A 25,580-nucleotide genomic window follows, 5' to 3' on the forward strand; every position below is an offset into this window, starting at 1 on the left:
TATCCAACTAGGTATCCAACTAGGTATCCAAATAGTTATCCAACTAAGTATCCAAATAGGTATTCAACTAGGTATCCAACTAGGTATCTAAGTAAGTATCTAACTATGTATCCAAATAGGTATCCAACTAGGTATCTAACTAAGTATCCATCTAGGTATCCAACTAGGTATCCAACTAGGTATCTAACTAAGTATCCAACTAGGTATCCAACTAGGTATCTAAGTAAGTATCTAACTATGTATCCAAATAGGTATCAGACTAGGTATCCAACTAGGTATCCAACTAGGTATCCAAATAGATATCCAACTAGGAATGCAACTAGGTATCCAACTATCTATCCAACTAGGTATCCTACTAGGTATCCAACTAAATATCTAACTAAATATCCAACTATCTATCCAACTAGGTATCCTACTAGGTATCTAACTAAATATCTAACTAAGTATCCAACTTGGTATCCAACTAGGTATCCAACTAAATATCCAACTATCTATCCAACGAGGTATCCTACTAGGTAGCCAACTAGGTATCTAACTAAATATCTAACTAAGTATCCAACTTGGTATCCAACTAGGTATCCAACTAAATATCCAACTATCTATCCAACGAGGTATCCTACTAGGTAGCCAACTAGGTATCTAACTAAATATCTAACTAAGTATCCAACTAGGTATCCAACTAGGTATCCAACTAAATATCCAACTATCTATCCAACTAGGTATCCTACTAGGTATCCAACTAGGTATCCAAATAGGTATCCAACTAAGTATCCAACTAGGTATCTAACTAAGTATCTAAGTATCCAACTAGGTATCCAACTAGGTATCCAAATAGGTATAAAAAAAAAGTAAAGAACAGCCCACTAAAGAAGACAGACAACCGGCCTTAGCTTCATTCTATTTCAATTATTTCATTGTAAGGTGCATAAAGGAACAACACATGTACAGTACAGGTAACTGCCAAAATAATGGAAACACTCAATTAAATTAGGGATAGAAAGTATATTGAAAGCAGGTGCTTCCACACAGGTGTGGTTCCTGAGTTAATTAAGCAATTAATTAACATCCCATCATACTTAGGGTCATGTATAAAAATGCTGGGCAGGCCATCATTTTGGCTACCATGGCTATGCCCCATAGGATGACAATGCCCCCATCCGCAGGGAATGAGTGTTTCACTGAAGTGTTTGATGATCATGAAAATGATTTAAACCATATTCCATGTCTTAGTCATCAGAGCTCTACCCAACTGAACACCGGAGATTCTGGAGCGCGCCTTTCCACCACCATCAACAAAACACCAAATTATGGAATATTTTATGGAATAATGGTGTCGCATCCCTCCAACAGTGTACCAGACACTTGTAGAATCTATGCCAAGGTGCATTGAAGCTGTTCTGGCTCATAGTGGCTCAACGCCTTATTAAGACACTTTATGTTGGTGTTTCCTTTATTTTGGCAGTTGCCTGTAGCTTCATCAGGTTCATTTCGACACTTGTTTTGGATATCTCCCACTGGGCACACACTGGTTGAATCAACGTTGTTAACACATCATTTCAATGAAATTACGTTGAACCAACGTGGAATAGACGTTGAATTGACGTCTGTGCCCAGTGGGCTGTAACATTAAACTTACTTTGCAGCTATAAAGAATCAGAAATCATCAACTACATCAACATGTATATAAAGCATCATCATTGTACTTGTTACAGTACAAGTCCCACTTCCGGATTGAACCAAAATGAACCCTGCTGCTTCTGGGCCCTCATTGCTTCTTGACGTCTTTACCCACGATGTCAGAAACTAGAGTGTGGTTGAAGGGTGTCTGCCAACCAGACACATAGACAGTAGAGACCTTCCCTTTCCCATGTGTGGTGTGGTATTAGATTGAGGCCGCCCTCCCCGGCCACACGTGTTATGGCTGCCCTGATTAAAGCATGACGAGGTCTGATGAGAGGACGCGAGTGGAAGCCTCACTCCTTAAAATGGGCCGTAAAATGTACTGTGTTTGGGTGAACGATGATGTCGTTGACTGGGTGTGTGTTTAGGTTGAAGGGTGTGTGTGTGATGGTGTCATCAATAGGTGTGTTGTGCTCACACCCCTCCCCCCTTTTCACGAGGAAAGTCCCCATAGTCATAGTATGACCATAGAATTAGAATGCATTCATTATAGTATGACCCAAAAATATGTATGAGTCGGCGAAACCTCTTTCAATCAGCTCTTCTTCACAGTTCTTTTCACCCACTCTATCCTTCCTCCACAGTTACACAGTTACACAAGCCGGACTGACCCTATAAAACCAACCAGCTGTTTATCTCAAGTTATTTCCAGAGCAGTAAAAAACACTAGCTCTTCGTGAATCAAGTCCTCTTAACATCGGATATTTTCACAAATACTTTTTCTCCAATTTATAGGAAGTATGCACTTTCAAAGTCAAACAAGCCATTGGACCTAAATTGCGTCACTGACTGAAATTCAGCTTATGCGTCTACAATATCATTGTAGGAGTTCTGGGTCTTCTGTAGATGATCCTTTACTACCTGGAACATTTCCGGAGATGATGGGAAATGCCCTATCCAGAGTTCCAGACAAACATCTGGCCAAACATTGAGCTGTCTGAATGTACAGTAATCCATACACCATAACGAGTCAGCTGGAGACCAGTCATATTGCTCAACAGTGACTATAAGGTCAGACTGATACCAGACAAGATTGAGAACTGCTCGAGGTAGAAGTTACAATTAAATTCAGATCTATAATCCTGCTCTATCCTACACTTACCCATAAAAAGGAAAAAATACACACTGCCCTGAAGTCAGCACTTACAGTGATAGTTCACTCAAATTGCTAATACCTTACTTTACCAAGCCACTGCCACCAACCACTAACTTTAAGCATTTTATAACCAAAAGTCAATGTATCATATATTACCATGGTTGGAATTTCACGGCCATTTCATGCAACCTCATCCTTCACTGTGGAGCGACAGGAAGAGTATCCTTTGACACTGAGCCAAGTTGAGCCAAACAGCATGACCCTCATGTGGCGCTGGACATGCGCCAACCAAGAACTATGCTGTACCTCAACCACAGTTTCTCTCTGACACAGCTAAAACCAGGAAACCAGGAGTCTGCTCGGCTCAACCGCTTAACGGCTGCCATTGTGGCTCCTGCATTAGCCTCTTTCCTTTTTGGCCTGCTGGTGAAAAGTGCACTGCTTAGCTGTGGGCTAAAGTGCTGTGTTTTACACAGTATCACACAGTGTGGGCAGTGGGTGCGGAGAGAGAGAGGGATGGAAAGAGAGAAAGAGAGAGACAGAGAGAGAGAAAGAGGGAGAGAGATTAAGAAAGAAATAAGAGAGCGAGAGCAAGGTAGAGAGAAACAGAGAAAAAGCCCATTGTGCAGAGAAACCTCCTCTCGCATTTACTGTGGGACTCTGGTATATTTGTGCAACCTGATCTAGATAGAAAGGGTTAGGGTTCAACCTGACCTAGATAGAAAGAGTTAGGGTTCAACCTGACCTAGATAAAAATGGCCCACTAGAAAACCTGAAGGGCTCCTCATTGTCGAGCCTTGGGACAAACTGTTCCCTTTTATTCAAGACTAAGCACATATGACCCAAAGACAAGAGACACACTAAGCATTGGGGGTTTGGTCATGAGGTTGTTTGTTCCGGAAATTGGATCAAGATGTTCTGTTATTGACATATATTATGTTGATTACACAATTAAAGCAGTTAATTGCTTAGAAAACACAAGCAATCAGTGATTGGCAATACATACAGACCATATGCAATGGACAAAATTTAGGCTAGGGGTCGGCAACAGGCGGCCTGCGGGCCAAAAACGTCCACAAGTGATTTGTTTGGGCCTCCCAAGGGTTATTTCCATTCAGTGGATGTAACTCCTAATGCAGGAACTCCTATAATCAACCTCTTTACTTTACTTATCTTTACTTAATTACTAAAGTCATTTCTCCTATACCTATGGAAATCAGACTAAATGATCCTGTCAAAAACAAACTCAAGTTTACAACCCAATCTAAAAATAATCCAGAGAGCTTCTAAGAGACATAGAGCAATCCTCTTGAAAAAGTGTCAGTTACAGAGAAAAAAACATTGCCCAGTAATTTGACATGCTATTTGTCGAGAGTTGGCCCAGACTTTGCCCCAGACCAAGAGTGAGGGACGGAAGAAGGGAGGGATGGAAGGAGAGAAAGAGGGAGAAAGAAAGACAGAAAAAGAGAGAGGGATGGCGGGAGGGAGTGTTTTTCCATGCCTCTAAGATCGCCCACTCTTCCATGCAGAGCCCTGCACAGTGTCAGCCCACAAGGCTCATGGGAACAGTCATACAGAGGAATCCCAGCTAAGAGACGACATCTGTACGATTCCTCAACATTTCCACATTATTGTGTGAGTGCGTTAAAGAGGATATATTATGTTTTCTTTCTCTCCCCTTCCCCCTTTCTTTCTCTTAAACACTCACCCTCTCTCTCCCTCTGACCCCTCTCTCACTCTGTGTGTGTGTGTGTGTGTGTGTGTGTGTGTGTGTGTGTGTGTGTGTGTGTGTGTGTGTGTGTGTGTGTGTGTGTGTGTGTGTGTGTGTGTGTGTGTGTGTGTGTGTGTGTGTTTCCAAGGATTCGACCATGACAATTAACTTCCGTGGGATACTCCAGTGAGATACTCAAGCTGGACAGCTCAGAAATGGCATTGGCAAGGCATTTGAAGTTATTTGTCTCCCTCGGTTTGGGTACAGCCTGGGTACATGGCTGGATAGATGGCCTAGGGCTGGTACTATGTTTATGTCATTATATACACTGAGTGTACCAAATTATAGGAACACCTGCTCTTTCCATGACATAGACTGACCAGGTGAATTCAGGTGAAAGCTATGATCCCTTATTGATGTCCACTTGTTAAATCCACTTCAATCAGTGTCTCTTACAGGTTAAAGAAGGATTTTTAAGCCTTGAGACAATAGAGACATGGATTGTGTATGTGTGCCATCCAGAGGGTGAATGGGCAAGACAAAAGATCGAAGTGCCTTTGAACGGGTATGGTAGTAGGTGCAAGACGCAATATTAGGAGGGTGTTCCTAATGTTTTGTACACTCACTGTATATCACGTGAACTGCTGGAGTTGTACGGTAAACACACTTACTACTGGGATGCTCTAATGTTACAGTTTCTTTGATTTCAATTTGGTTGAGTTGTTAGTAACGTGAATTCAACGTGAAATTAACAACAACAAAAAATCACCATGTAATTACATTTTGGTTAAAAGTGGTGTAAAAAAATATGAAATTCCTTTACATTGATGACTTTTTGCAAATCCAGTTTTCCACATTTATTCAACGTCATCACATAGACTTTTTGTTGTTGAAATGACATGGAAACAATGTTGATTTAACCAGTTTTTTCCCAGTTGGATACCACTGTGAAACTTCTTTCGTCCACATTTTTTGGGTTTAGGTATCCAAACTCTAAGCCACTCAAGCCAAGTTCAATACAGAAAATATAGAAATATATATTCAACCATTGCTGTAAAGTAATAACTTAAAACAACACCTGTTAAATCAAGCATATATCAAGTATGAAAGTATAAGAGACCGATAGCTATTGTAAATTCCCTATTGCAGGCTTATCATTTCCCAAATGAAGTACAGTTCAATGTAAAGAGGAGCCACAATAGGCTACGGTGCATCCCATATGGCACCCTATTCAGTGCACTACTTTTGACCAGGGCCTATAGGGTTCTAGTCAAAAATAGTGAACTAGGAAATAGGGTGCCATTTGGAACACAACCTCCATCTCCATGTAAAAGCCAACCCACATAAACCTAACACCTGACACACTGTTTCCAGACTAATGGCTTCAGCTGTGTGTGTCTGATTGTTCCTCACTGTGTGTGCCCAGACTGCCCTAGATGATCCTAATACAGCATATAATCCACACCAGCCAAACAGGCTCCTCTGAGCTAACTAACTAACTCTCTCCTGTCTCGTAAACAAAAGCCTGACACTTTATGACCAAGCCATTGTGCGGATATGGAGTTTCAGCGCAAGGTATTAATAAGGTTTTAATACCTTTTATTTTCCAAGACACAGGGAGGTTTCTGTGAATTGTGGGGTCTTGGAATTGAAAGGGGATCTTCGATAACAGCTGGGTATTAGTGCTTCATTTAAAGGTTGAAAGATTGTTTTCATACATTTTGATACAAATTGTCTGAGTTGCGTTGAGCACTAGGTAGTGGCGCTAAGTAGTGGTTAGCATCGCTTCATTTTGTGAGGGGGTCATTGAGTTAAGGTCTATTGAAAGGTTTCATGTTAAAACCAGTGAATAGATAAGAGACAAGTCAACAGTCATCGACAAAATGAAACAGTCCCTCCTGAGTATCTTGGGATGTTGGGTTGTTGTTGTCATGTGTCTACTGTGAAATCACAAGAGCTAGACCCTCGGGTTATTTCTTACATTACCATCCTTACAATTTCTCTCTTTCATTCTTCCCACACTTCCTTTTTAATCTAAGAAAGAGATTTAGCGTACTCCCTTTTCCTCTTGTTCTTGAACCCCACAGCAAAAACAATCCTCAGACATATTGTTGGGGTCCGTTGATCCGTAAACTAGAGGCAACAATAAGGCAACAATAAGTCTGGCTTTTAAGGCTCAAGAGGAAATGAAAAGTCATATTACTTAGGGGGATATTGAATAGGGTACTAGGATACTGCACGGGACCCCCCCCCTTTGAGAGACTGGCTCAAGGGGGCCCCCCAAAACAGAGACTGAATGCGGCTAAGACCTGGTTTTAAAAAGGAAATGGATATTCATTCTCAACACGACTGGTTGGCTTAGCCTTAGACCATTCCACTCATTGAGTTGACTCTGATCTCAAAGCAGTAAGACGGATATTTGGGTAGATTACACCACAATTATTATATATTGCTATATTATTTATCGTACAAAGCGACTTTTATGTGTATATTCACTTACATTTAATGTATATGTAAATATTTCTACTTTCCCACAAGATATATCTCCTGAAACAGCATGCTTAGAAGAATATGTAGCCTGTAACAAAGCAAAACAAAATATACTGCATTCCAAATAGAGATGTTACTGTGTTCTCACAGTCAACAAATAACTGAAAACATTCCTCATCAGTCTCTCCCATGTCCATCGTACAAACAAAACAAGTTGACTCATTGGATGGTTTGGGTGAAAACAGACTTTGAGCTAATCAGATGTTAACAAACACACCCACCAGGGGTGGGCCTGAGGGGCTATCCTGGGCTACTCTTATTGATCCATGAACCAAGCAGTCAATACAGATTAGTTACAGTAATCATAGGGGCACGTGTGGCTACCCCAGGCGCAGACCAACAGCCAGTAGGACCCCTCACTGTGGCTGTGTAATACTCACGGAACGATATCATTCTCATACTGTCAAAATAATTCCATATCCTAACAAAACATAACTTTACAGAAATGATTCCCGCTTGGCTCAGTTGGTAGAGCATGGTGCTTGCAATGCCAGGGTTGTGGGTTTGATTCCCACGGGGCAGCAGTACAGGAAAAAAAAAGTATGAAAATATAAATATATGTTTGCTCTGCATAAGAGCATCTGCTAAATGACTTAAATGTAAATAAAGGTAAAGTGTAAAAAGGTAGTTCCCTCTGGAATAGCCTAGCAGTAACAATAACATTTTCATTTTCATCCAACAGGTCAACTTTGGACAAATTTGTGCACTTTGATCCCATTAGGTAAGGCACAAGTGGTTTAAAATGATATAGCGCTACAAGCCTATCTATGGCCATATCTCCTTACCCTTCACCTTTGGTCCAGTTAGCCAGTCAGATCCCAGACTAGTGATATTAGGATCTGGTTCCCCACCATCAGACAGATTAGTCAGGCCTGTTCAGGTCCTTAGGGAGTCCCAGGCTCCAGACACAACAATAAGGTCCCAGCCTCCAGACACAACATTAAGCCCCTTTATTAAACGACGGACACTGGAGACAGCGGGGGAGCAATGCTTGAGCACCTAATATAATCACAGACACACACATGTGCGGAGGCTCATGCACGCACAGTCCCATACACACTTACACACGCCCACGCATTACGCACACAGGCACAGACACACACATGTGCGGAGGCTCATGCACGCACAGTCCCATACACACTTACACACGCCCACGCATTACGCACACAGGCACAGACACACACAGGGCTCATAGACTCCCTACACCTGTTTCAATAGAGACTGAAAGAGGAGACCTTTTAATCTGATAACATCACTTATCCCCCTACACAATTTGCTCTACATTCATTCTAGATCAAGAAAACAAGTCTCAAAACCCAAACATTTCATAATCTAAACTTTATCCCAATGTTCCTCAAATGACAATCTAAAATAAGCTATATTTATAAGGAGATAGGTGTTGCTGATTGCATGTTATTACTCCAGTGGGCAGTCATGCTGGCCATGTTGAAAGAGAAGGCAGTGAGTGGAAGTTCTGCCCTGCCGTTTGGCTAACAAAGACAAAGGCCTTGAAGTGTGACGCCTTTCAGACAGAGCACATAGAAGAAGATCTGGCAATCTCACAACTCACAGGCAAGTGTCCCAAATGGCCCCCTGTTCACTATGTAGTGCACTACCTAGCAAAAAGCCCACAGGCCCCTGGTCAAAAGTAGTGCACTACATAGGAAATAGGGTGACATTTAGGATGCTGACACACACGGTGTCCCCACTTTGTCTGCAGCTGTGGATCAGGGTACAAACAATGTGGCTGAAGGGGTGTCACGTCCATATTTATACATCAAAGCGGTTCCAGACTAACAAAAATAGGGTGACTTCACCCATGTCACATTCACGTCGTAACAAATACGGAAGTTCAAGATAAAAGCGAACCCAAGTGTGCCCAAATGAGATCAGAGGGGTGGACGAGCCTGGTGTGTGTGTGAGGGAGGAAGTGTGTATTGGCAGTAGGGTCTAAGAGAGTCACACTATGTGTGAGCTGAGAGACAAAACGCCTGTTAGTGTGTGTGTGTATATCTCTCTTTCTCGCTCTCTCTCTTTCTCTGTGTGTGTGTTTGTCTTTGAGCCTGCGTGTGTGTTACTCTCTATCTCTCTGTGTGTGTGTTTGTCTTTGTGCCTGCGTGTGTGTTACTCTCTATCTCTCTGTGTGTGTGTTTGTCTTTGTGCCTGCGTGTGTGTTACTCTCTATCTCTCTGTGTGTGTGTGCGTGTGTGTTTCTGCAGGCTGAGGCGGACAGACAGACAGACGGACAGACAGATAGACTGACAGACACAGCTGTAGAGTCTCACCACTGGAGCAGTCCGGGCCCCCCCAGCCGGGCTCACACTGGCAGGTGCTGGGGGCTACACAACGGCCGTGAACACACTTCTCGGCACAGTGGGCTGGAGAGAGTGATGAGGAGGAGCAGGGACATAGAAGGGAGAGATGAGGAGAGAGAGGGAAAAACAAGAGGAAAGTAAGGTCAGATTTTAGTGGCTCTTAGAACACATTGCTACTCCCAGGAAAACCATGTGGATTTACATCAAAGGAATACAGATTGCTGAACCAGTAACAACAATGTCATAAGAAGGGTTTGATTGAGCCTGTCTGGCGCGTGAGATGGGCGTGGTTTGCACTTCTGGGACTACGCCATTTGGTTCCATTAAACAGGGCAAAGTCAATCAAGCGCAGCTAAAGTATTTGAAAGAAAAACTATTACAATTTAAACCCATGTTCGGAATAGACAAATCAGAATTCCAGTGAGAATGGGATCCAATTCATTAGGGACAGAGACTTCAGGCTGGACCTGATTGGTCCACAACGTTAAAAATATGTTACACGAATGTAACGTCAGACCGACCGGCAATGAAGATGGCCCTTTTGGAGGAATTGATAGGACATTCACGGTTACTTAGTATGCTATTTGTGAACTTTTGTTTCATGTATTTTTGTTAAAGCTGTTATTTTTCCGCCCATCAAACAAAGCAAATATGGTGGGTGATGTCATAGAAACAGTGGGGGTTAAAGGTTCCATGGGTGATGTCATTGAAACAGTGTGTGTTTGTAAAAGGTTTCATGAGTGAGGTCATGAGTGAGGAGCAGTCAAAAACAATGACACCATCAAACGTTGTTTTACATTCACACACTACAGCAATTGATTAATTGCCTAAATAGTGCTAACTGATAAACTGATTTTGTGTATGAATTTGAGTTCTTATTTTCCCAACATAAAATATTTTCAAATACATTTGTGTAACTTAGCAGATGCTCTTATCCAGAGCAACTTAGTGAGTGGATGCATTTTGATATATTTTTTTCATACTACTCCCCCTTGGGAATTGAACCCATAACCCTGGTGATAGAAGTGCCATGCTCTACCAACTAAACTACCAAGAACCACATCATCTGAGAGGCAAGTGATGGTAGCACAGATTGGGGCCACGTTAATTCAGATGGCGGGCCAGAAAATAGCTCCCCGGGGCACATTCTTCAGAACACTGGACTAGATAAAAGATTCCCATATTTAAAAATGAAACCCGATTGTACTCAATCTTATCAAAATCTCAAAATAACATTACATGATATTAACTTGACTCATAAATTTACTCTAACAAAGCTGATGTTGTTACATCTTAACATCTGTATCCATCTGTCTTCATTTACGTCCTCATTTATTACGTACCATGTATTTCAGTTGATATTTGACACTAAATGGCTTCCACCCGGGGAGACTGTAAGTCTATTGATGGAGGAGGAAACTGGGGAGATCAGAGGGCAGCATGTGATTGTGGTTTACTGTATTCACCACACAATAGTACCTTTATAGAGCCCGGACTAAAGTTCCCTTTGAGCCCCGATGCGGTCACATTCTCACATCCACTCTGTCGAGTAAAAAGCTGATTCACCAACGATAAGGGGAACTGACAATCAGTCCATCTTTTAGCCTCATAGCTTATCATTGCTTAGCATCACTTTGATTTAACCCTTTTGACTCAATCCAACTGCTTAATAACCACACTTACCGGGCTCAAAATCAAAGAAGTCCAAAGAAATCCAACAATAACTACACCTCTAGTAGTGTCAGTTGTACAACTGCTCACAATGTGATGGCAAGCGTCTTCTCTACACAGACAGAGGGTTTGTTGAAATGGAGGTTTGTTTTTATGGCTTTCTCCTGTTGCCGGGTCAGTTGTTGTTTTTGTCTCGACCTCTGGGGCCCCTCTGTATGTCAGCTACACACCTGTTGTTCCTGACTCCTGAGACACAAGCTCTGCTTCTGGGTGGCGATTGGTCGGTCGCCCGCCACATGCGGACACAACGGTCATCAGTGTTTCCTCTATGTTGTTTTCCCCCTAGGTGGGTTGCAAAACCATCGGAAATGTGTATTTTGGGGGCTGGCAGACAAAACTTTCAGTTCCAGCCATTTGGAGTCAATGTTTCTTTGTTAAGTAGGGCCAGAACATGGGGGGGTGGGGTGTATTCCACCCTCCTTTCACACTTTTTGGACATTTATTGAAACAGCACAGATGGAGAAAGTTCACAAAAGCCAGTAGTTGGGATTGAACCCACAACCTTTGGCTCTAATAGGAGTTTTGAGGTGTTACTACTCAACCACACAGGGATTAACAGATGACCGTCAACAGATGACCGTCAACAGATGACCGTCAACAGATGACCGTCAACAGATCCATATCATATACTGTATGACTCTCGTGAGCAAGAAGTTTGAGTCACGTCATAATACATAGGGTCAAGGGTCAACCATCTACTAGGCGTTAGGGGGCCACCCTCATCCTACTAAATCCTAGGCAGTGCACTTTCATTGTTCTGATTATGCAAAGCCGTAACATTTTCCTGTGGCCTGCATCCCATTGCTTTCATAGAATATCTCAGCAAGTTATTGGAAATGTAACATTCAGGACTAATGATAAACACACTGAATACTGTTGGAGCGCATAACCACACAACCATGAGCTTTTGTTTTCCAGTAAGAGGTCACCATTTACATTAGGTTGCATATTAAAGTATCGAATTCCCATGTAATGTCCCAGTTTTTATGTAATTACATTGTAGCTATATTTAAACTAATTAGAAAAATATTTATTGAGTTTCCTGTTATTTGATTTAAATCACAAATGAAATGATGTATTTTATGTACAGATAGTTATAGTTATCTACTGTTACTGTATGTACAACTGAGTGCTGTAGTTACATAATGGTTACCAAAGTAACTACTATACATGGTATAATGGAACATAGGCCAGAGTTCAATTGAGAGCGATAGGGAGGAGTGATACGTTCACTGTTGTGGATAGGGAGGAGTGATACGTTCACTGTTGTGGATAGGGAGGAGTGATATGTTCAATGTTGTGGATAGGGAAGAGTGATATGTTCACTGTTGTGGATAGGGAGGAGTTATAACTTCAATGGCAGCAGATAGGGTGGACGTATACGTTAAATTGTTGTGGATGAGGAGGTACAGTATACGTTTAATGGTAGCAGATAGGGAGGAGGGATATGTTCAATGGTAGCAGATAGGGAGGAGAGATATGTTCAATGGTAGCAGATAGGGAGGAGGGATATGTTCAATGGTAGCAGATAGGGAGGAGGGATATGTTCAATGGTAGCAGATAGGGAGGAGGGATATGTTCAATGATAGCAGATAGGGAGGAGGGATATGTTCAATGGTAGCAAATAGGGAGGAGGGGTATGTTCAATGGTAGCAGATAGGGAGGAGGGATATGTTCAATGGTAGCAAATAGGGAGGAGAGATATGTTCAATGGTAGCAGATAGGGAGGAGGGATATGTTCAATGGTAGCAGATAGGGAGGAGAGATATGTTCAATGGTAGCAGAAAGAGAGGAGGGATCATTTCAATGGTAGCAGATAGAGAGGAGGGTTATGTTCAATGGTAGCAGATAGGGAGGAGAGATATGTTCAATGGTAGCAGATAGGGAGGAGGGATATGTTCAATGGTAGCAGATAGGGAGGAGGGATATGTTCAATGGTAGCAGATAGGGAGGAGGGATATGTTCAATGGTAGCAGATAGGGAGGAGGGTTATGTTCAATGGTAGCAGATAGGGAGGAGAGATATGTTCAATGGTAGCAGATAGAGAGGAGAGATATGTTCAATGGTAGCAGATAGAGAGGAGGGATCATTTCAATGGTGGCAGATAGAGAGAAGGGATCATTTCAATGGTAGCAGATAGAGAGAAGGGATATGTTCAATGGTAGCAGATAGGGAGGAGAGATATGTTCAATGGTAGCAGATAGGAATAGAGTGATAGGTTCAATGGCAGCAGATAGGGAGGAGGGGTATGTTCAATGGCAGCAGGTAGGGAGGAGGGGTATGTTCAATGGTAGCAGATAGGGGGGAGGGGTATGTTCAATGGTAGCAGATAGAGAGGAGGGATCATTTCAATGGTAGCAGATAGGGAGGAGAGATATGTTCAATGGTAGCAGATAGGGAGGAGAGATATGTTCAATGGTAGCAGATAGGAATAGAGTGATAGGTTCAATGGTAGCAGATAGGGAGGAGGGATATGTTCAATGGTAGCAGATAGGGAGGAGAGATATGTTCAATGGTAGCAGATAGGGAGGAGAGATATGTTCAATGGTAGCAGATAGGAATAGAGTGATAGGTTCAATGGTAGCAGATAGGGAGGAGGGATATGTTCAATGGTAGCAGATAGGAATAGAGTGATAGGTTCAATGGTAGCAGATAGGGTGGAGGGATACGTACGGACACACATCTCCCTGCTCTCGTAGAAGCCGGGGCAACACTGAGACTTGCGGCGGTACATGGTTTTCTCTCCTCTGCGGTAGGCCGTCCGATAGCTCACCCTTAAGACACACAGACACTTAATGATCAGTATGGGGGACATAGGAAACATAGTGGAGACAATAAACTAAGGTAGAAATGTGAATAGACATCTACTAATGGTGCACAAGTTGGCTAATTACAAACATACTATTTCTTTATGGAGCTTACAGTACTTATTAACAAAATACATTGTTGTGGAAACCATCACTGTTGACTTGGTTTGACCTATTATCATTCTCAGTGACACATACATCCATCACCCCAACACGCACGCACGCACACACACACACACACACACACACACACACACACACACACACACACACACACACACACACACACACACACACACACACACACACACACACACACTCTCCATCCCTCCATTGACTGCTCCGTCCTCACCTGTGCCGCGTGCACTTGAACCAGTTGAGGATGTCGGAGCAGCTGGTGTAATAAATCTGATCAAAGGGGTGGGCGTATGACTCCTGGACGGTGACCGAGTAGCTAAAAGAGAGGAATAGAGGAAGAGCAAGAAAAAAGAGGGAGGGGGGGTCCGTTAGAAAGGAAGAGAGAAGGGGGGGGGGGTTACAAACACACACGAGCGCTCACCATGGCCCCTATTTAGCCAACATGTCTCGCGTGTGGTCCCATAACTTATGGTCCCGCTACCACTAGGCTAAGCACTAGGCTAAACACTAAGTGGTTTAATAAGGGCACCATTAGGCTGCTTGTGTGTATCTGACCGGGATTAAGTATCAAACATCTTTCACCGACTCAGCGGTGGGTATAGTGGGTGAAATTAGCGAAACAGCCCCTGTGCTGTGTGTGGCCTCGTATTTTGTCACTACTAAGTGTACGGATTTATAACAGGGTTTTACAAATAGGATTATAGAATGTTTCGCATAGAAGAAAACTGTTGGCCGTGACAATGGCTCCCTTATGACATGCATGTGAGCAATTGTGACCGCAGGCCTTTTTGGAAGACACGCAATGTAGGAATGGAAGAGTCGTATGAAATGAGAGTTGGCTGCCCGAAACCTTAAGGATGTTTCCTTTTAGTGCCGGTTAAGAACGTGAAATTGTTTAGTTCTGTTCCATCGTTAAAGTTCACAAATTTCAGTAACATCAACTTAAAGTGCACTATTTCAAGAAAGTGCAACTTGACAAAGCCACACGTCTTTTCAGATAGGCCTTTAACCAGAGTAAAGCGTTGGAATGACCTATGTAAATACCACGTGCAGTTACGCAGGGGTGGGCAATTCCAGTCCTCGGGGGTCTGATTGGTGTCACACTTTTTGTCCATCCCTAGAAAACACAGCTGATTAATTAAATTGTATTCTAAACAGAAGATCATGATTAGGTGATTATTGGAGTCAGGTGTGTTAGCTGGGGCTGGGGCAAAACTGTGACTCCAATCAGGCCCCCGAGGACTGGAATTTCCCACCCCTGAGTTAAAGAGAACTTAACACTTTAGCGTTTACTTTTCCTTTTTTTCTTGGAAAACTGGTAATTACTATACTATGTAACTGTCTGAACATACATTCCTAGTGCCCAGTAATTGCATAAGTTAGCCTGATATGAGGCCTTTGGCATTTGCCAAATAAAGCGGTCAGGTCTTTAATTTAGGGGTTTAAAGTCCATAAGACGGCACAAAAATGACACATGCAAGGCGAAAAGATTCACCAGTCACATGTTGGTTTTAAGGAACGGTTGGGTTACTTACTTCTCAGAGGAAATAAAAAGATGTTACCCAAAATCAGAACATCAGTAACATTCAATAAAACGTGCAATTGATCGAGATAAAGTGCAAACATGACAGGCCTTTTGATTCAATATGAATCAGACAGGAAATGGATGTGAGGAGACAGGTGAATTGCATGGTCACTCACACTCACAGACACAGACACAGACACAGACACAGACACACACACACACACACACACACACACACACACACACACACACACACACACACACACACACACACACACACACACACACACACACACACAGACACACACACAGACATACACACACACACACAGACACACACACACACAATACAGACACACACTACAGACACACACACAGACACACACACACACACACACACACACATACACTACAGACACACACACAGACATACACACACACACACAGACACACACACACACAATACAGACACACACTACAGACACACACACAGACACACACACAGACACACACACAGACACACACACACACACACACACACACACACACACACACACACACACACACACACACACACACACACACACACACACAACACTACAGACACACACACAGACATACACACACACACACAGACACACACACACACAATACAGACACACACTACAGACACACACACAGACACACACACAGACACACACACAGACACACACACATACACTACAGACACACACACAGACACACACACAGACACACACACAGACACACACACACACAATACAGACACACAATACAGACACACACTACAGACAAACACACACACAGACACACACACAGACACACACACATACACACACACAGACACACACACAGACACACACACACACAATACAGACACACACACAGACACACACACACAGACACACACACACACAATACAGACACACACTACAGACACACACACAGACACACACACAGACACACACACATACACACACACATACATACACACAGACACACATACAGACACACACACACACAATACAGACACACACACAGACACACACACAGACACACACACAGACACACACACAGACACACACTACAGACACACACACAGACACACACACATACATACACTACAGAAAAAGATCCAACAAGAGAGACACCACAACACTTCATAGAGACCTAAGACAACAATTGAATTGATGCAATAACGATAAATAGAACAATAGCTTTATAACATTAATGTACAGCACAGTTTTTTATCTATCATTATTTTAACTACTACTACTAGTTAGAAGGTTGGAGCCATCGATTGTCCCATTAACAATCACACATTATAGCAAACCTATTTCATTTCAAACTTTACATTTCTCTACTGTAGGCTACTTATCATAATGAACCATATCAGCAAAGTGCCTGCGATAAGTGATCGGTGTCGATAATTTATCGTCCCAGCTCTAAAGCACGCACGCACGCACGCACGCACACACACACGCACACACACACACACACACACACACACACACACACACACACACACACACACACACACACACTTGCCCCAACAGTCTGTGGGAGCTGTTCTGCAACCTCTCTCTCTCCTCTCCCCCTCAGCTCCTGAAAGGCTGCAGCTGTTGCTCCAGATTAGCCAGTGAAAGTCAATCTAGCTGGGAAAGCTGCCTCCACCTTTGTTCTTTTCAATCTCTTTTAATGGATTTCCCTCAAAGATGGACTCCGGGATCTTAAGCACAACAAATTCGTCACTTATTGCACAAATTGGATTCGTAGCATATCACACGAATTGCAAAATGAATATGATATCAAATCAAATCAAACCAATTCTGCTATTTTGTGTTTTTTTTTCGCTGATGTAAAAATGTTTTGTACATAATGTCTCTGCCATCATTTCCTATAACCCAAAAAAGCTTCTGGACATCAGAACCGCTATCACTAACCTCGATTTGGATGACAATTTCTACTTCAACGAGTTGGCATCTCTGGATGTTCTGCTTTCTCTGGAACAGGCCCTAATCTCTGGACGTTCTGCTTTCTCTGGAACAGGCCCTAATCTCTGGATGTTCTGCTTTCTCTGGAACAGGCCCTAATCTCTGGACGTTCTGCTTTCTCTTGAACAGGCCCTAATCTCTGGATGTTCTGTTTTCTCTGGAACAGGCCCTAATCTCTGGATGTTCTGCTTTCTCTGGAACAGGCCCTAATCTCTGGACGTTCTGCTTTCTCTGGAACAGGCCCTAATCTCTGGATGTTCTGCTTTCTCTGGAACAGGCCCTAATTTCTGGACGTTCTGCTTTCTCTGGAACAGGCCCTAATCTCTGGACGTTCTGCTTTCTCTGGAACAGGCCCTAATCTCTGGACGTTCTGCTTTCTCTGGAACAGGCCCTAATCTCTGGGAACTGAAAGAGGAAACGACGGCGCAAGAGAGGCAAACAAGCCGGCATCCTGACGAGACTACATTGGTGAGCAAATAAACCGCCTCTACCCTCCGTTCTATTGGCGAACGTACAATCAATCACTAGAGAACAAACTGGACGAGCTCCTCTCGAGACTATCCTATACCCTCCTCTTGTCGTGTCCCGTGTATATATATATTTACATTTTTTTTTTTCACTTATCTTTTTATATATATATATATTTTTTTTAATTCTAAAAACTCAACCTCAAAGCACTCTCCTGCAACCCGCCTCACCAATTTAAAAAAGAAAGTATTATTTACCTCATCTGAATTCCACAACAGAAGCTAGCAAGAGGTTAGCCATTTTCACTGGCTAACGTTGAAGTTCAGCTAGCCACGGTTAGCTGTCCTCAGCTATCCATTAGCTCGAAAAGCTGTCGCCAGTTTTTGTACAGCGCGACTCAGACCAGAGCATACCGGACCTATTCTCTCTCCTTTCCCCGATTTCTACCGCAGGCTCTGGACATTTACACCTGGATCTTGCAGCTAACTAGCTGCTACCTGAATGACTATTGGCAACGTCGGTCACGGAATTAACACACATTATTACGGAGCTAGCCAGCTAGCCAGCTGAAGAGTTCCGTCAGCCACTCCTGGGCTATTCCTGAGCTAGCCAGCTGAAATGTCTCCTGGGCTACAACTCACCTATCCTGACCCGTTTTACTGCCGATGCGGAGCCCCATCGGGTCTTCACGACTGGACCACCGACGTTATCTGCCCGAGGGAGTTATCCAACTGGCCCCTCCGTCGCGACGTAACCTGATCGCCCATCTGCGGCCCGCTAATCGTTAGCTGTCTTTTCGGCTGCGATCTGAATAGGTCTATCGGACACTTTTCTTGGGCCACTATAACTAACTATTTTGCCAACTTGGACTGGTCCCCCCTTCCACACGGAACCCCACTAACCCACAGACGGAAACGCACGAGGTGGCTAAAAACAAACCTCCCTCCCATCTTCCACCAGCTTGCTACCTATGGCCCGGCTAGCTGTCTGAATCTCACTGGACCCTTTGATCACTCGGCTAAGCATGCCTCTCCTTAATGTCAATATGCCTTCTCCATTGCTGTTCTGGTTAGTGTTTATTGACTTATTTCACTGTAGAGCCTCTAGCCCTGCTCATTGTACCTTATCCAACCTCTCAGTTCCTCCACTCACACATGCTATGACATCTTCTGGTTTCAATGATGTTTCTAGAGACAATATCTCTCTCATAATCACTAAATGCCTAGGTTTACCTCCTCTGTACTCACATCCCACCATACCTTTGTCTGTACATTATACCTTGAAGCTATTTTATCGCCCCCAGAAACCTGCTCCTTTTTCTCTCTATTCTGGACGTCACAGACGACCAATTCTTATAGCTTTTAGCCGTACCCTCATACTTATTCTTCTCTGCTCCTCTGGGGATGTAGAGGTGAATCCAGGCCCTGCAGTGCCTGGCTCCACTCCTACTCCCCAGGCGCTCTCTTTGATGACTTCTGTAACCGTAATAACCTTGGTTTCATGCATGTTAACATTAGAAGCCTCCTCCCTAAGTTTGTTTTATTCACTGCTTTAGCACACTCTGCCAACCCGGACGTCCTAGCTGTGTCTGAATCTTGGTTTAGGAAGTCCACCAAAAACTCTGAAATCTTCATCCCTAACTACAACGTTTTCAGACAAGATAGAACGACCAAAGGGGGCGGTGTTGCAATCTACTGCAGAGATAGCCTGCAGAGTTCTGTCCTGCTATCCAGGTCTGTACCCAAACAATTTGAACTTCTACTTTTAAAAATCCACCTCTCCAAAAACAAGTCTCTCACCGTTGCCGCCTGCTATAGACCCCCTCGGCCCCTAGTTGTGCTCTGGACACCATATGTGAACTGATTGCCCCCATCTATCTTCAGAGCTCGTGCTACTAGGTGACCTAAACTGGGACATGCTTAACACCCCAGCCATCCTACAATCCAAGCTTGATGCCCTCAATCTCACACAAATTATTAATGAACCCACCAGGTACAACCCCAAAGCCGCAAACACTGGCACCCTCATAGATATCATCCTAACCAACGTGCCCTCTAAATACACCTCTGCTGTTTTCAACCAAGATCTCAGCGATCACTGCCTCATTGCCTGCACCCGTAATGGGTCAGCGGTCAAACGACCTCCACTCATCACTGTCAAACGCTCCCTGAAACATTTCAACGAGCAAGCCTTTCTAATCGACCTGGCCCTGGTATCCTGGAAGGATATTGACCTCATCCCGCCAGTAGAGGATGCCTGGTTATTTTTTTTAAATGCCTTCCTCTCCATCTTAAATAAGCATGCCCCTTTCAAGAAATTTAGAACCAGGAACAGATATAGCCCTTGGTTCTCCCCAGACCTGACTGCCCTTAACCAACACAAAAATATCCTGTGGCGTTCTGCATTAGCATCGAACTGCCCCCGCGATATGCAACTTTTTAGGGAAGTTAGAAACCAATACACACAGGCAGTTAGAAACGCCAAGGCTAGCTTTTTCAAACAGAAATTCGCTTCGTGCAACTCCAACTCTAAAAAGTTCTGGGACATTGTAAAGTCCATGGAGAATAAGAACACCTCCTCCCAACTGCCCACTGCACTGAGGATAGGAAACTCTGTCACCACCGATAAGCCCACTATAATTGAGAATTTCAACAAGCATTTTTCTACGGCTGGCCATGCTTTCCACCTAACTACCCCTACTGCATTCAACAGCACTGCACCCCCCACAGCTACTCGCCCAAGCCTCCCCCATCTCTCCTTCTCCCAAATCCATTCAGCTGATGTTCTGAAAGAGCTGCAAAATCTGGACCCCTACAAATCAGCTGGGCTTGACAATCTGGACCCTTTCTTTCTAAAATTATCTGCCGAAATTATTGCAACCCCTATTACTAGCCTGTTCAACCTCTCTTTCGTGTCGTCTGAGATTCCCATAGATTGGAAAGCAGCTGCTGTCATCCCCCTCTTCAAAGGAGGTGACACTCTTGACCCAAATTGCTACAGACCTATATCCATCCTACCCTGCCTTTCTAAGGTCTTCGAAAGCCAAGTTAACAAACAGATTACCGACCATTTCGAATCCCACCGCACCCTCTCCGCTATGCAATTTGGTTTCAGAGCTGGTCATGGGTGCACCTCAGCCACGCTCAAGGTCCTAAACGACATCGTAACCGCCATCGATAAGAAACAATACTGTGCTGCCGTATTCATTGACCTGGCCAAAGCTTTTGACTCTGTTAATCACCACATCCTCATCGGCAGACTCAGTAGCCTTGGTTTCTCAAACGATTGCGTCGCCTGGTTCACCAACTACTTCTCTGACAGAGTTCAGTGTGTCAAATCGGAGGGCCTACTGTCTGGACCTCTGGCAGTCTCTATGGGGGTACCACAGGGTTCAATTCTTGGGCCAACTCTTTTCTCTGTATACATAAATGATGTCGCTCTTGCTGCTGGTGAATCTCTGATCCACCTCTACGCAGACGACACCATTCTGTACACTTCTGGCCCTTCTTTGGACACTGTGTTAACAACCCTCCAGACGAGCTTCAATGCCATTCAACTCTCCTTCCGTGGTCTCCAACTGCTCCTAAACACAAGTAAAACTAAATGCATGCTCTTCAACCGATCGCTGCCTGCACCTGCCCGCCTGTCCAGCATCACTTCTCTGGACGGTTCTAACTTAGAATTTGTGGACAACTACAAATACCTAGGTGTCTGGTTAGACTGTAAACTCTCCTTCCAGACTCACATCAATCATCTCCAATCCAAAGTGAAATTTCGAATTGGCTTCCTATTTCGCAACAAAGCATCCTTCACTCATGCTGCCAAACATACCCTCGTAAAACTGACCATCCTACCAATCCTCGACTTCGGCGATGTCATTTACAAAATAGCTTCCAATACCCTACTCAACAAGCTGGATGCAGTCTATCACAGTGCCATCCGTTTTGTCACCAAAGCCCCATATACTACCCACCACTGCGACCTGTACACTCTCGTTGGCTGGCCTTCGCTTCATAATCGTCGCCAAACACATTGGCTCCAGGTCATCTACAAGACCCTGCTAGGTAAAGTCCCCCCTTATCTCCGCTCACTGGTCACCATAGCAGCACCCACCTGTAGCACGCGCTCCAGCAGGTATATCTCTCTGGTCACCCCTAAAGCCAACTCCTCCTTTGGTCGTCTCTCCTTCCAGTTCTCTGCTGCCAATGACTGGAACGGACTACAAAAATCTCTGAAACTGGAAACACTTATCTCCCTCACTAGCTTTAAGCACCAGCTGTCAGAGCAGCTCACAGATCACTGCACCTGTTCATAGCCCATCTATAATTTAGCCCAAACTACTACCTCTTCCCCTACTGTATTTATTTATTTTATTTATTTTGCTCCTTTGCACCATATTATTTATATTTTATCTCTGAACTTTCTTCAAACTACAAATCTACCATTCCAGTGTTTTTCTTGCTATACTTTATTTACTTTGCCACCATGGCATTTTTTTGCCTTTACCTCCCTTATCTCACATCATTTGCTCACATTGTATATAATCTTATTTTTTTTTTCTTTTTTTTTCTACTGCATCATTGATTGTATGTTGTTTTACTCCATGTGTAACTCTGTGTTTTTGTATGTTGTCGAACTGCTTTGCTTTATCTTGGCCAGGTCGCAATTGTAAATGAGAACTTGTTCTCAACTTGCCTACCTGGTTAAATAAAGGTTAAATAAATAAATAAATAAAAAATCAACGGACTTGAAGAACTGTAATATTCTATGTTTTTCTGAACAAGGACATGGATAATATACATCTCACTGGTTTTTCCATACATCGTCTAGACCGGATGGCAGTCTCAGGTAAGATGAGATGTGTGTCACTTTGTTAACAACAGCTGGTGCACAATCTTTAATGTTAAGGAAGTCTCAAGTTTTTACTCGCCTGAGTTAGAATACCTCATGATAAGCTGCAGACCATACTATTTACTAAGAGAGATTTCATTCGTATTTTTCGCAGCTGTCTATTTATCACCACAAACTAATGCTGGCACCAAGACCGTACTCAACAAGCTGTATAGGGCCATAAGAAAACAAGAAAATGCACATCTAGCGGCGGCACTTCTCGGGCATGTGATTTTAATGCAGGGAAACTGAAATCTGTTTGACCTTATTTTTACCACCATGTCACCTGTGCAACTAAAGGCAACAAAACTCTTGATCACCTTTACTCCACACACTGAAACGTATACAAACATACAAGGCATTCCCTCAGCATCCCTTTGGCAAATATAACCATAACTCTATCGTCCTGATGCCTGCTTACAAGCAAAAACTCAGACAGGAAGTACCGTTGATGCGCTCAATACGGAAGTGGTCCGATGAAGCGGATGCTAAGCTACAGGACTGTTTTGCTACCATCAATTGGAATAATGTTCCGGGATTCATCCGATAACACTAAGGAGTTTACCACATCAATCACCGGCTTCATTAATAAGTGCATCGACTGCGTCGTCCCCACAGTGACCATATGTACATATCCCAACCAGAAGCCATGGATTACAGTCAACATCCACACTGAGCTAAAGGATAGACCTGCCGTTTTCAAGAAGTGGGACACTAATCCCTCTACGACCTCTGACGTGCCATCAAACTGACAATGAGTCAATACAGGACTAAGATCGAAACCTACTACGCCGTCTCTGACCCTCGTCGGATGCGGCAGGGCTTGCAAAGTATCACGTACTACAAAGGGAAAGCCAGCCACGATCTGCCCAGTGACACCAGCCTACCAGACAAGCTAAATGACTTCTATGCTCGCTTTGAGGCAAGAAACATTGAACCATGCATGGGAGTACCAGCTGTTCCGGGCGGTGTCAGAGGAAGGCCATAAAAACTGCCAAAGACTCCAGCCACCCAAGTCATAGACTGTTCTCTCTGCTACCACACAGCAAGCGATACCGATGCACCAAGTCTGAAACCAACAGGACCCTGAATAGCTTCTACTCCCAAGCCATAAGACTGCTAAATATTTAACAAAATAGCTACCCATTTTACACTAACTCTTTTGATTCATCACATAAGCTGTTGCTACTGCTTATTATCTATCCTGTTGCCTAGTCACTTTATCCTTACCTACAGTATATGAACATATACGCCTGGTACGGCAACTGCTCCGCCCACAACCGGAAGGCTCTCCAGAGGGTAGTGAGGTCTGCACAACGCATCCCCGGGTGCACACTGCCTGCCCTCCAGGACACCTACACCACCCGATGTCACAGGAAGGCCAAAAAGATCATCAAGGACAACAACCACCCGAGCCACTGCCTGTTCACCCCGCTATCATCCAGAAGGCGAGGTCAGTACAGGTGCATCAAAGCTGGGACCAAGAGACTAAAAAACAGCTTCTATCTCAAGGCCATCAAGCCATCACTAACATTGAGTGGCTGCTGCCAACATACTGACTCAAATCTCTAGCCACTTTAATAAATCAAAATTGGATGTAATAAATGTATCACTAGTCACTTTAAACAATGCCACTTTATATAATGTTTACATACCCTACATTACTCATCTCATATGTATATACTGTACTCTATACCATCTACTGCATCTTGCCTATGCCGTTCGGCCATCGCTCATCCATATATTTATATGTACAAATTCTTATTCATTCCTTTACACTTGTGTGTATGAGGTAGTTGTTGTGAAATTGTTAGTTTACTTGTTAGATATTACTGTGTGGTCGGAACTAGAAGTACAAGCATTTCGCTACACTCACATTAACATCTGCTAACCATGTGTATGTGACCAATAAAATGTGATTTGATATCTACCTGCACATTGACTCAGCACTGGTACCCTGTGTATATAGCCAAGTTATCGTGACTCATTGTGTATTTGTGACCGACCGGCTCGATTCGGTCTTATGTAACAAAATTTGAAATTGTGTTTTTTTACATTGGATAAAAGTAGAGACTCAGAGCTAGAAAATGGCATATCATACACTGCAGTTAAGGAACAATGGTAAAGCAATTCTGCTTTACCAAAAAAATAAAAATGTATTTCACCTTTATTTAACCAGGTAGGGCAGTTGAGAACAAGTTCTCATTTACAACTGCGACCTGGCCAAGATAAAGCAAAGCAGTGCGACAAAAACAACAACAGAGAGTTACACATGGGATAAACAAACGTACAGTCAATAACACAATAGAAAATCTGTATACAGTGTGTGCAAATGAAGTAAGGAGGTAAGGCAATAAGGCAAGTAATTACAATTTAGCAATTAACACTGGAGTGATAGATGTGCAGATGAGGATGTGCAAGTAGAAATACTGGTGTGCAAAAGCAAAGAAAAAAAACAAAAACAAATATGGGGATGAGGTAGGTAGTTGGTTGGATGGGCTGTGTACAGCTGCAGCGATCGGTAAGCTGCTCTGACAGCCGATGCTTGAAGTTAGTGAGGGAGATATAAGTCTCCAACTTCAGTGATTTTTGCAATTCGTTCCAGTCATTGGCAGCAGAGAACTGGAAGGAAAGGCGGCCAAAGGAGATGTTGGCTT

The 25,580-nt window shown here is 43.4% G+C and overlaps 1 protein-coding gene across 2 annotated transcripts in view; it reads right to left on the reverse strand.

Moving 5' to 3' along the window:
- megf10 (multiple EGF-like-domains 10) overlaps positions 1-25,580 on the reverse strand; it is a 116,588-nt gene that overhangs the window by 59,558 nt on the left and 31,450 nt on the right. For both annotated transcript variants that reach the window (XM_045693502.1, XM_014143939.2), the window contains exons 3-5: positions 14,243-14,344; positions 13,757-13,857; positions 9,323-9,415 (exon numbers count right to left, since the gene is read on the reverse strand). In XM_045693502.1, the coding sequence (XP_045549458.1) occupies positions 9,323-9,415; positions 13,757-13,857; positions 14,243-14,344 (296 nt within the window). The remainder of the gene's footprint in view (positions 1-9,322; positions 9,416-13,756; positions 13,858-14,242; positions 14,345-25,580) is intronic.

Source organism: Salmo salar, chromosome ssa01 (genome assembly GCF_905237065.1).
Source record: "Salmo salar chromosome ssa01, Ssal_v3.1, whole genome shotgun sequence".
NCBI lineage: Eukaryota > Metazoa > Chordata > Actinopteri > Salmoniformes > Salmonidae > Salmo > Salmo salar.